Source organism: Amborella trichopoda, chromosome 13, assembly GCF_054954075.1.
Source record: "Amborella trichopoda isolate Santa Cruz 75 chromosome 13, AtrichopodaSantaCruz75HAP2 v2.0, whole genome shotgun sequence".
Classification (NCBI taxonomy): Eukaryota; Viridiplantae; Streptophyta; class Magnoliopsida; order Amborellales; family Amborellaceae; genus Amborella; species Amborella trichopoda.
Window position 1 is genome coordinate 48,860,303 of NC_142348.1, and position 13,418 is coordinate 48,873,720.

Below are 13,418 nucleotides of genomic sequence, written 5' to 3' on the forward strand. Positions count from 1 at the left end.
ATGGACAGTACAGGACATTACGTCCAACTAAAATGGACAGTATAGGACATTACAACATTATTTATACAAATAAGCTTGCAACCTTATAAAAAGCGTACCCACTAAAAAAAATAAGAGAAAATTATCAAAATACCCATAATATACCAACTATTTAACATTTTATCCAATTGTAATTATCTACTCATGACCACGAGTCTTTGATGGGTATTTTGAAATTGAATAAAAGATACGGATAGAGTATTGAAAAGTTTCTCTCTCACAGGTATAGGTATTTGAGTAAATTTCCCAAAAACAAAAAAATAAAAAAATTGCAAAAAGCAAAACAATCAAGCGCGAAATTACAGGAAGACAAAAATGACATGTTTTTCTAACCATAATAACAGGCTTCAGTTCTGATATTTGAAATTAACAGCCGCTTTTTCTACCGATTTCGTTTTCCAGGGATTATATCATATCAAAGACCCTCTATCGTGGGCACAACAAAGCCTTGTAATGGCCGTTTTATGCAAAGTAGCATGCAGTCTTTTTTTTGGGTAATTCATTGAGGAAGACAGAGGAAGATAGGCCCCTATCCATTTTTTAATATTAGGGAGTTAGAACTTTTTTTGAAGGTGTCAGTGGGTTGTGTCAGCAGGATTGGAAACTTGAAAATATCGGATTTGGCAAAACCTTGTGATTTTTCTTTCTTTAATCTGAAACCTCAGTTCCTAGGTGGGGAGGAATTTAGTTCACTCCTTCCACACCGTTTGTCATTTCAATTTCAAGTGTAAGTGTATTTCCAGCTAACTACTGTGGAACAGGGCAAGTACACATTGAAATTCTTATGAACTTCGAACGCAGAATTTGATTGGTAAAAAGTAAAAACAAGCTCAAAGAACCAGAAACCCAATGATTTCACATCCATGAAGGTGGAAAGGAAACATCAGTTGGTGTGACAAAGGAATTACACTCTGAATAACACGTACACAAATTTTGACAGAAATGAACTGGAAAACTACAATACAAGAAAAATTGCAAAGTGTACAACAATTTGCGAAAATTGGATTTTCGGTGACTTGGAGAAGTACTTGGGAATAAAAAAACTCAAGAAAAATTGAAAAGACAAGGCTATCAATGAGAAACTACAGAGTATTCTTCTTTATAACCCAATTTATCACCAAGACTTACGATGATTGAGCTTTCGAAGAATGCCTCCTCATAATATTCAGGATGATGGTCGTTGGCACGCGCTAAAAAGCTGCCAGCTAACAAAGGCCATGATCAGTGATGAGAAGAGTTCAAATCCAACAACCTCAGGAAAGTGCCATCCCACACTTCTTCTCAAATAGCTACAGAATAAGAAATTTATTAAGGAAACAAACATAAATATCCAGCAAAACACGAAAGAAATATGAAACAAGACAGGCCTTGATAGGCAAAAAGAGCTATTTGGAATGGTTCTTTAATAAGGAGTACACAATCAACCATAGTAATTTTTGTATTTTTCATTGTAGTGGACATCCAAAGAGATTTTATGCTCTTTAAGTTACTGGTAGCATGGCTAAAGAATCATAAACTATTGAAAATCATATTTTTGTTTTGAGAAAGTTAATAATTTACAATAGCACGTTATGAATAAATACAGAAATTACTCATTCTTGATTTAATAAGACCAAGTGAATTGGTAGATATAATAGTGCAGAAAATTATTCACTCACACTCACCAACACATGCATTAATGTTTACAGAGAGAGAGAGAGAGAGAGAGAGAGAGAGAGAGAGACCTTGTAATGGAGGGCATGGTCGCAAGAATCCCAGCAGATAAATAAATTATAGGAATCAGAGTCTTGGGTTTATTTTTCCGCAGCCACATTAAAGATCCTAGTGCAGCAAGTGAGATGTTCAACACCTGATTACCGAAAGAGAAACATTAAGAGACATTCATCAACTAGCCAGCTTCAGCAGACATAAATTTAAGAACTGTGAAAATACAATATTTAAATGAAAACAAGTTGGAAACTGTATGCATAAATAGTATAATATTCAGTTTTCTCTCTGCTTTGGTTGTCAAAAACCAATGTATATATCAGCATTCTGAGACTCGGCCTCGCCTTAAGGGCGAGGCGAGTTTTGGGTAAGTCGGCTGTACATCATATTTATTTTTTAGTTTAAGTATATTAATACTTCAATTCTTACTAAGATGCATTAAAGTGTCTTTTTGGTTAGTACTACCACCTAAAACTCAACTTTGATACGTTTGAATCCCCATAGCAGCCACCTTTTCAAACTTTTTGAAAACGTCCTTTTTTCTTGGGACTTTTTAAACAAAAATTAGCCCCCCGCTCAAATGGAGGTTAAGACCTCTTGAAAGTGGCCTATTTACTTGGAAAGCAATAACCAACACGGAAACTGTTCCTTGGTGATAAAAACATGGGACTTATAATATATATAACTGAATTTTATCTTCTTTTTCTTAAAAAAAGAATGAACTGGCTCGGAGGAGTTATTCGGACTCACCCTAGTAAATCACCTCGGCCAGGGCCTGAGTACCTTGGCCAAGTTGATTTTTTTGAACACTGGTATATATGAGTTCAGTCAGTTCCTCGGCATTTCACCCTTACACATACTGCAACCTGATCTTTAACTAATGGAATACTACTGTTACCGATTATGCACTTAGAAGCCAAACTTAAACAACTGATGATCTCTAAAACTAGCCAATAAATTCACTAAATTCATCTAACCAGGTTTGAGATAAAACCAGAGTGAAAGAAGCAGAGTGAAAATGTGCAACCAACCAGGTTTGCATTCGCTTCGAGGCCTTGCAGAAGAAAATCCCAAGTGAATTCCAATCCTCTAGCTCCAACCCAGAGAGGTGCAAGTCTATGTAACACTGAATCAGCAAATGCCCAACCTATAAATGGGAAGAGGAAAAAAATTAAAATCGGAGTTTATTATTTAAGCAATGTACTTCCCTCATACAGAGCATTTAAAATATTGGCTATGCTTTAACAAATTGGAAAGTATACAAAATATCCAATGACCATGGAACACAGTTCATTGGAGTCATCACTGTCCAATGAAAAAGAGATGGTTAGGGAAAGCAGGGAGCGTTATAGGGTCAAGTCGTGTTCTAGTGGGTCCCACTCTCTCCATTGCTGTCCAATTTATTGGAAGGTGATGACCATGATGGAGAATGGCTTTCCATAGTCTATCAGATTATAGTACAACTTTCCATAGCAAATGTATTTCTCACACTGAAATATCTCATTACGCACCAAGTCCCACAGCCTGGAATTTATGGTTCTGGGAAATGTTTCGGTGGGTCAACTGCGTCAGAGCAAAATAAAGCCCAGCAACATCTATAAACCCTATCAATGCTTTCAACAATTCCTGCACAAACATAAAGTACTGGTCTGAGGAATTTAATTGAACTTGAATGTGTCAAAACTCAGTGCAGATGTCATTAAAGTTTGAATCCATTGTTTGACAATGTCTAAGGGAAAGAAACTTTTTACTACGTAAATGAAAATAGAACTTTTAAAAACACTTTGAAGTCCTTTGCAAACAATGTATCAGTAACATAAAGTACTGGTCTGAGGAATTTAATTGAACTTGAATGTGTCAAAACTCAGTGCAGATGTCAAGAAAGTTTGAATCCATTGTTCGACAATGTTTAAGGAAAAGAAAGTTTTTACTAACTAAATGAAATTTGAACTTTTAAATACCCTTTGAAGTCCTTTGCAAACAGTGTATCAGTACAATGGTAGAAGAGAAATGAGTTACAAGTGTACTAAATGTAAATACACTATCAGTCATAAAACTGTTAAAATATGCGACGAACAAACCAACTGGTGTTGATCACATATGACTACCATTTGGTTTAGCAGAACCCCTGCAGAAAATTTTATTAGGTTTTCAGCTTATTTAGAACTTTTATAGCAGTGTAGGACAAACTACAGAGTACATTCAACTGTTAAAATATGCCACGAACAAACCAACTGGTGTTGATCACATATGACTACCATATGGTTTAACAGAACCACTGCAGCAAATTTTATTTGGTTTTCAGCTTATTTCGAACTTTTATAGCAGTGTAGGACAAACTACAGAGTACATTCAACCCATAAAATTGCTTGTCTACTGCACCAGGTAGAGCTTATGCAAGCCTCACAATTCCCCCAATTGGTTGATTTTTATTATTTTTTAAATCAAATCCATGAGATTTTGGGGATAACCAAATTGACAAACTTTTAGAGTCTGCGCAATTTGAAGCATAAAAAAGAGAATCATTCAGAACAATTTCCAGTGAAATTAGGAAGAGGTTACGGGATAAAGTACCTGGTATGGATCAAAGCTGTCATTCTCTTGTACTTTAAGAAAAGTTGCAAGGCACACAAGCTGAAAACAAAAAGGGCAGTTCTCTCCATATTAGAAAAAAATACAAATTTCGAAAAAAAGAATACTAGCAAGTTCAATGGTAAACATGGATATACAACACATTTCTGGTGAAAAGCAGAGGCTTACATGTGATATATAAAGAAGATAATTTGACACAACATAGTCACAAATATTAAAACATTATACAAGAAAAGGGAAGCATAAATCTTGTAGTTGTGCATCAGGGGAAAATAGAAAAACCATCAATACATACTACCCAAAGACCACCGTACATTTTTTTTTTGAAGCGTTAACAATTAAAGACCACTGCACATTTTAAAGTACTAGAAAACTTGTAGCAATGGAAATCAAAGCCTAATTTCTTTAGTGGTGGGATGATTCGTTGCAATGTTTATAGCAACATGATGCTTACTGTAGTAATATGCAAATAACTGTAATCCATAAGTTAGGTATTTCTCCTTCATTGGGTTCCTTTGGTAATTCAAATTGTGAATCGGCAAAGGTACTTTCACAATTGTGCCTTTCCGAAAACCTTAGGAGTGTTAAGAGTTCATAGATACGCAATCGCATCACAAGATATGCAGGAATCTTGAAATGTAATATTCCAACAAATGTCTCCAAGAGATAATCCTGAACTTGCTCCAAACAAAGACAATCCCAAACTTATCATGAACCACAGAATGCACAAGCAAACACACCCAACATGAACTTTATTCGGTTACTCACATGGATAAATGCATTACAATTCAACAATCACTCATGTTCGAGGGCTAGTCATTAATGCTGGCTGGTGCACTACTCAAAGTGCTCAAGAGCAATCGACAGTACACTGGCATTTTCTAAGTGGAAGTTTGCAGCATGCTCAATTTCATGAGTAAGGCAGGATTGGATTTCAATAGCCTTTTAACAGACTCCATCTATGGGATCCATAGCATCATAAATAGCAAAGGCCGCATGTTCCACATATGAGACCCATGGCATATACGAAAGCAGTTCTTTACAACTTGGAGAGTCCAACTCGCACTCGCCCAAGACACTTGGAATGGGAGACCCCCTAAACTTCAGGGTACACATAATTGGCTTATGACTGATTTAAACCTTGATTAAATCAATTAGGCTTGACTTATAATTAGTTTCATATATAATTTTTAGGGTTTATGATATTTTTTCCAGTTTTTACTAATTTTTTCTCATCTTTCTGAGAAAATGATCTTTAACCAATTCTCTTTTCTCATTTTTTATGTATGCTCTCTCTCTCTCTCTCTCTCTCTCTCTCTCTCTTTTTCTCTCTCTCTCTCTCTCTCTCTCTCTTTCTCTCTCTCTCTCTCTGTTTCTTTTTGCTTTTTTTTTTTCCCTGACATTTACCGATTTATAGGGATTTTTCCCAATTTTTTCTTAGGTTATTTCACTCTTTGGGTGGGTGGACTTGGGTAAGTCAACTCAGATGCCTCCCAAGTAACTCGGCCAGGCTGCAAGCCAATTTTAAAAACATTGAATAAAAAAAAAAGTTTGTTGTGGACACCTCAACTATAAAAGTACAAGAACAACCTTAGTAGGTTCAAGATGGAATCTCTAAGATTCCTTTGTGTGTGGATGGTGTCTGTAATTCTAGGATTCATAAGGTTTAATTTTATGGATAGAATTCACAAACTGGTGAAAAACTTCAGTTTTACCAAGAACGTACAGAGAACAGAAATGGACAGGGACTTGCCTCGATTGGGGGACTGGTCTCCCGGCCAAAGTAAGGTCCAGCACAGGGCCAAATGGCCCTAAAAATTTATAAAACATTAAGAAAAACATTGAAAAATAAAAAAATGTATTAAAAGTAAATTCAAACCTAAAACACCTTCAAAAAGTTAAAACAAGGTAAAACAAGTAGAAGAAAACATGGATTTAAAATAAAAAATAAAAAACCAAATTTATAGTTTGAAATATTTTTAAAAATTCCAAAAAAAAGGAAAAATATAAAACAGAGGATTGTATATTATGAGCCCATTTAACATTGTTACAAGGAGGTCACAATTACTCAGCCATTAGATGTCATATTGGATGGCTTGGGTTGTGTCATGAAGTCTGAGGATTTATTTACTTGTTTATTTATTTTGAACTTCGAGTCTAATCAATGGCACACTTACAACCACAGATTTAAAATCTGATGGACAAGAGTGCCTGTGACCTTCTTGTACTAAAAGTAAATGGTCTCTTTGTATACTTTTCCATATAAAAATGTGATTATGGCAAGAAACATTCACCAATCTTTGCCAAATACGTCTAAATCACGTAAGAAAAAATTGCATAACATAATTTTATTTTTTACAATTTTTTGCATTTTTTGGATTTTTTTTTAAATAACTGAGTCGTCGCACAACTTGGGGGCAGGGCAAGGCCATGTAACTTGGTTTCACGAGCGTAACACAGCTGAGTCTGAGTAGACTCGGCAGAGTCGAAAAGTTAAGACTACAAGAGTCAAAAGCTAAACTTCTTCATGGGATGACAAGTTCTATCTAAGACAAATGGGAACATAAATGTCTGACCAACTTAACAACATACATGATGAAGCCCAAAAATACTGCCACATGGTTAGTATGTAAGGTTTCACACTGTTTGATACATCATGAGCCAAAAATTGCTTTAAAATAGTGACATTTCAAGCACGAGGAACCTCTAGTAACTACCAAGCTCAATAGGCACAAACAAAACATATTCATATAGCAAAATACATGCTTATCCAGCAACTTGAGTCCAATATGGATCTATTGCTTGTATCTTCAATTTGTTCAACAGTTCAACACACTAGAGAAAGTAAATGAAGGGGACGGCCATAGAAGATATCATCAGTAATAAGGACAAGAATTATGCACAAGATAAATGCAATAAATTGCTATTTGCTAACCTTGACTAAAGCTGTGCCAAGATAAACAAGAGCAGCTTTTACACAAGTTCCAAATGTGTCATACTCAGATCTGCAAGCAAGGTCATTAATCTCAATAATAATCATAGAAATACGAATATAACATATTACTCCAACTGTGATTATTAGAAAGACATATTTCTTTGATGGCAAAGATAATGTATCAGAAACAAACAAATATTCAAAGACGTAACAAACTCAATCAACATCTCTATCATAGACTCTACAAACAACTAGACAAGCACATATGGATGTGGAGGTAACCAATACTCAATTACCAGTACCGAATATATGCCAAATTATTTCATTCAAAAAAATCAAGTAAAACATTGAGATAGTTGAGAAATCTAACTTAAAGAAGATTGAGTGGGCAGGATATGCTCCCTTCATTGCAAATTTTTTTCTAAAAAAAGCCTCCAGCACAATTTGCTCCCAACACTGTATTTAATCATCTATCTGTACTTGCTCAGTAGACAAATAAAATAATGAAGATACTCAAGGAAATTTGATACGTGGAATACTTGGACCTTTAACATTATAGACTTAGAACTTGCCAAATACACAGTGGGAACTAGCATAAGAGTGGAAACATGAGCATGCATGGAAACATAAGCAAGAGTACATACGTAGTAAATGCCAAGAGCAAAACATGAACTTTTCTGGAACTGTTAAGAAATTTCCATAGCAGTTAAAGCCATAAGAAAATCCTAGGATATATGGGCTTACTTTGATGTTGGAAACACCTTGGCGTTGCAAATTCAGGTGCTCAAGAAATTACGCACCTGGAAATTCTTAAGTCAAGACTGAAAAACAATATTGACGTAAAACTTTATGACAAAATATATCATATGTAATGAATTACTGGAAATTCATCATCAATCCGGACATGGCAGGGTAATATCAGTCCCTATAACTTGGGTTTGATGTAGAGCCAAAGGAACTTGAAGGCACCTATGAAACCAAATATTTGGAAATTTTTCTGTGGGATCTCGAGAGGTGTGTTGGTCTCTTCGATTATGCAGTGACTCAAAATCCGGTGACATGGGTCAGGCTCACTTCAGTCACTTGGTTCCAATTGGGCGGGATGGAAAACACTGAAACTGAGCCAAGTTTTACTAGAATTCCAGTCCCGCTTTCTATTTTACCCATAGACTCAGCAATTTTGACCACTGACTCTGTTGAGTGGGTGGCCTTCTCGGGCATGAGACCTTGGGACCCTGGCAGATCCAAGCCCGAGCCAGGATGCATCATTAAAGGCAGATCTCATGAATCTGGACGATTCAACTGTTTGTTGCTAAGGTGTTACACAAAACGTGAACTGAAATAATAACACTACGGGGGCCTGGTGGCGGGTAATGAAGGAAGAATTAGAATCTTTATTTACTAATCCATCATGGCTACTCTTACAATTTCTTTGGGAAGAAATACATTATTGATGGTTGTATGCTTTTATTTTGTTTGAGTTTTTGTTACAGAGCTAACAATTCAAAATTAGATTAAGCTTCTAAAGACAGTTTTGGCTTCTAGAACTTATAGTAATAATCAGAAACGAGTGATTGCTTGTATGTGAAGCAATGAACCCTCAAACTCGAACCCTCTCAAAAGACTAAATAAAATCAACAAATGACTCCTTGTTCCCCATCAATGTTAACCATCAAATTCTGTTTTAAACTTACCAACTGGGCATCAACCCTTGAATCATGATTGAAACATATGAACTAGCACACTGACAAATGGCCAAAACTTTAAACACTCGGAGATAAAACAATCCCTCTCTCCATAATCACAAGATGATCAATTTGTAGGGTTTGAGATCAATGCAAAACACAATCATCTAGCATTGTGTTCGACAAATGTGCGTTCAAATTCCCAACTTATTAGACAATTTGAACTGATAAAAAGTGTTCCATATGGTTCACGAATGGAGAGGAAGCACATAAACCATGGTTTTAGGACCAATTCCCATGTAGCTACGTTAGGAACATGGCTACTCTACAATTAAATCACAGTTTCATCCAATGTTTTCAAACTCAGCTCGGGCCTCGGTCTCGCCCCTTGCCCAAGCTAAGTACCTCGGTTGAGTAGTGGAAAGGGCCAAAAAGCCCTAAAAAAAAAAAGAATGTTAAAAACAAATCAATCGTAGTAAAAATCAGATTAAATAAAAAACAACATAAAAAGTTTAAAAAAGCTGAAAAACAATATACAAAACCGGGATTTTGGAAAAACTAATTTGTTGTTGGATACATTTCAGAAACAACCCAAAAAAAAAAGATGACAAGATAAAATAGGGCATATGGAAAGAAAAAACCAAAAATTCATCGTCAGAAACATGGGAATTACATTTATACATCGATTCCACCATCTAATATATTTTTAATGATCTTTTAAAATATTTTTAGCAAACCTGAGTTGCGCCTACGTACTCAACTCGGCAAGGAGCCGAGTCCGTGTGCTCTCAGCTGAGTTTTCAATCACTGGTTTGATCAAAACCAATATAGGTTTGTTTCTTTAAGCCTTAGCTGAGTCTAAACTAAATCAATGTAAAAGGTAAGCCATTAATACGCAGATCCCATAAAAAAATTAGTCACAATCGATGTTAATTTTTTGATACTTAAATCACATAAAAGGAAAAAACGAAGAAACCAATCCTTAATTGGTAATCCAATTGATAGGCTCACGAATAAATACAATCTAGGTCAAGCATCTTCGATCCAGTAAGAGATAGACTGAGAGAGACAGAGAGAGAGAGCGCACGCCAAATTGAAGAGAGAAAGTAAAAAGGACTTACAATGGGGTGGCCGAGTAATAAACGGCGTGAGGACCAAAAGTGAGAGCAGCGCAGTTGAAGAAGTGAAAGAGCGTCATGTTCCCCCTCTCTCTCTCTCTGCTGGAGATCGGAGCTCGCTTCTTGTGGTAAACCCCGAATTCGAGCGCGAGTTCAATGCTCAGGACTTAAAATCGATAAAAATGACGTATATATCCTCAATCATTTTCCAAAAGATGAACGTGAAGTCACCAGGGAAATTTACGCATCATGAATGGTTGGAAAGTGAATTGAGTTAAGAATTTTGTTGGATAACAAGATACCTTCCAAATAGGGAGAAATCGTAAGAGAAGTCACTAGGGAAATTTACACACGGGCCGGATTAATGATCCGTTATAACGAAATGGCTCGAAATCTTCCGTTATTACTTTGAAAGACGAAATATCAAAATTTTTTTTTTTTTTTGACAAGTGTGACTCGAATATGATGTTTAAAACGTAAGGTGAAATCGTAAGAGAAGTCACTTGGGAAATTTACACACAGGCCGGATTAATGATCCGTTATAACGAAATGGCTGGAAATCTTCCGTTATTACTTTGAAAGTCAAAATATCGAAATTTTTTTTTTTTTTTTTTGACAGGTTTGACTCGAATATGATGTTTAAAACATGGGGAGAAATCGTAAGAGAAGTCATTAGGGAAATTTACACACGGGCCGGATTAATGAACCGTTATAACGAAATGGCTCAAAATCTTCCGTTATTACTTTGAAAAACGAAAATATCAAATTTTTTTTTTTTTTTTTACTCGAATATGATGTTTAAAACATCGAATCCACTATCACCTTTTATCTTTAATCCCTCGCCTCTCTCTCTAACTCTTCAAACCCCAAATCTACCGTCTCATCTCTCTCTACATATTAAACCCTCGCCTCTCTCTCTCTAACCCTTCGAACCCCAAACCTATCGTCTCATCTCTCTCTACATACTCAACCCCAAGCCTCTCTCTCTAATCCTCCAAACCCATCATCAGAGCTTTCCACCCTTTCCGTCCTCACCTTCGATGGAAACCCCCCCCCCCCCCCCCCCCCCCACCCAAAACTGCGAGGGCAGTTGTTCACAGGGGCATCGTCATTGATGAGCAAAACCAGAGCAGAGGGACGGCTTCAACCCTAACAAGAGGTGAAGTGATAGGAAGGGGCAAAAAGGCCTAACCCCAAAAGAAAACGGGCCAAACTCGAAGGGGTTCTCAATGAACTCCATTGAGGCCAGGAGGAGGTGTTATCTTTGGGCCTAAACCTAAGGACCTGGTCCATTAAATTTAATATGACGGAGAAGAGGCTGGCGATTTCGACTGCGACCTACCTCAAGGGAGTTGGGAAGGGGTTAATATTCGGTCCGATGGGTTAAAAATAAATAAAAAAAATTGAAATTCCGTCCTTCAGGATAATAACGGGCCAATTTTGAGCCGTTTCGTTATAACGGACCTTTAATTCGGTACGTATGTAAATTTCCCTCTTGACTACAAAGAGTAAAGTTAAAACTACCTTAACTTTTCTCTAGATTTTATCCATTCGTTCGATGTAGAAACCCCATGATATGCACTTTGTCGAAAAACACAGGCAGCAAGGAACTACATGTTTTAACTGTACGTCATTTTTTAACGGGGTTGGGGAGTTATAGCCTCCATCAAATTGCTAATTTGGACTCTTGTATAATTTTTAACCCACAATTGAATAGTAGCTCGATTTTAGCTTTTGAATAGTATGCCAAACCCTTAAACTTTTAGTAAATGAGATCAAACGGTTTGAGGAGATCAAATTTTGTTTAGGGTTTTGAGTGACCTGCTACAATTTTTTGGACTTTTAGGACACATCATGCACCAATCCATAAGTGCTCCTTTGTAATTTTGCCACTTTTTTATTCTCCACGTCCCATGGACCATACTATCATAATTATTTTCACTTTATCTTAGTCATCCGACATCGTAATGGCCGAGTTTTCATGGAGATTTTGGCAAGAAAATTGGATTACATAGTTTGGGCCTGATCTACATTCATTTTTAACTGCTTTAAACCATGACGTTTATTAGCCATGCAATCAAGAGTTTTGTTCGATCACAGCTGATCTCAAAGCTCATGGTTTACTGTTGAGGTCCTCTATCACCCAGAGTAAGGATCCTCCAAAGTTAGCCAAAATATGTCTTAATTTTATAGGCCTTTTCACCATTTTCTATACGTTCTAGCAGTTTTCTAGCATATGTGTTACCGGATTCCTATTGGAGCGAACAAACCTGTGGCATTCTAACCAGTGGGCTGTCCTTTATTGGGACTCGTCATTTACCCTTCATTTTTAAGGGTTTTTAGCCAAAGTGATGCACTTTAATGCATGTCCCTAGATTCAAAGCCTATTTTCAGGTACACGATTGCCATATATAGATCATCAGGTGCTTTGATGCAAAAAATACAACCCAAACACTTGCAAGACACACCAGAAGAAAAGCTTATTTCTTGTACCTCTCTTGGACTTATGTTGTCTTCACAAAGCACTGCAGATATTTTGATCTTACCCTTTAGAAAGATTTTTTTCCTTTTTAAAATTGAGTGGATGATTTTGTTATTCTTATATGAACAATGTTAAAAAAGAAAATTTTGATTTTGAATTCGTAAAAGTATAAATCTCAAAATTTACCAAACGGATGGTCTAGATTCTTTGTAGGAGAGGGACTCATTTTGACCATATCTAAGCTGCAAATTGAATTTTATTTTTTTAGAATAAATTATTGGGATGAAAAAAAAATGTTTGTGCAAAATTTGGGGTGATACAAATGCCACAAACATGGTTTTTTGAGAGTGTGGTTTCATATATAATAATAACATAGTGACATAAAAATATAAAGAAATCACTATCATAATCTATTGTTAGATGTGAAATCAAGCGGCTTAGAGTGATTAATTGATTAGTCACAAAGTCCAAAGTAGCTTAAAAAAGAAACAATTCTAGGCTAGGGTGTGTCTTAAACTTTCTTTTATTAGGATTGTCAATGTATTTATGAAAATTCGGATCAATCAAATGGCCTTAATATAGTTTTCCAACTTTTGTTTCATTATGTAACTATTCTATTGCAATCGTTATTTCACTTCTTCCATTTTTTTTTATTGGGATAATCCTAGTGCTATACATTTTGTAATCTAGTTTTCCGTAAGAGAAGTAAACAATTCATTGCCATTTTTTTTTTAAAAAAAAGCTCATTGGTTGATTTATGAAGCTTATTGTTTAACCAACGGCTGATTTGTCCACCCAGACGATGACACTAAACTACGTCCTTTTTATTCTCAATAAATCGCTCCCTCATTGATATTGGA

At 36.0% G+C, this 13,418-nt stretch overlaps 1 protein-coding gene across 3 annotated transcripts; it reads right to left on the minus strand.

Moving 5' to 3' along the window:
• Positions 1–874: 874 nt before the first annotated feature.
• LOC18446036 (seven transmembrane domain protein) lies at positions 875–10,238 on the minus strand. 3 transcript variants are annotated; one of them, XM_006856162.4, is made up of 7 exons: positions 10,080–10,238; positions 7,274–7,343; positions 4,321–4,380; positions 3,258–3,372; positions 2,778–2,893; positions 1,764–1,888; positions 875–1,237 (listed from the first exon to the last, which is right to left on the minus strand). In XM_006856162.4, the coding sequence occupies exons 1-7, from the start codon at positions 10,154–10,156 to the stop codon at positions 1,111–1,113; spliced, it is 690 nt and encodes a 229-aa protein (XP_006856224.1). In that variant the 5' UTR covers positions 10,157–10,238; the 3' UTR covers positions 875–1,110. The 3 variants fall into 3 exon arrangements, with proteins under 3 accessions (XP_006856224.1, XP_020530172.1, XP_011627739.1); XM_020674513.2 differs by having other exon boundaries at positions 875–1,244; XM_011629437.3 differs by having other exon boundaries at positions 875–1,328.
• Positions 10,239–13,418: the final 3,180 nt, after the last annotated feature.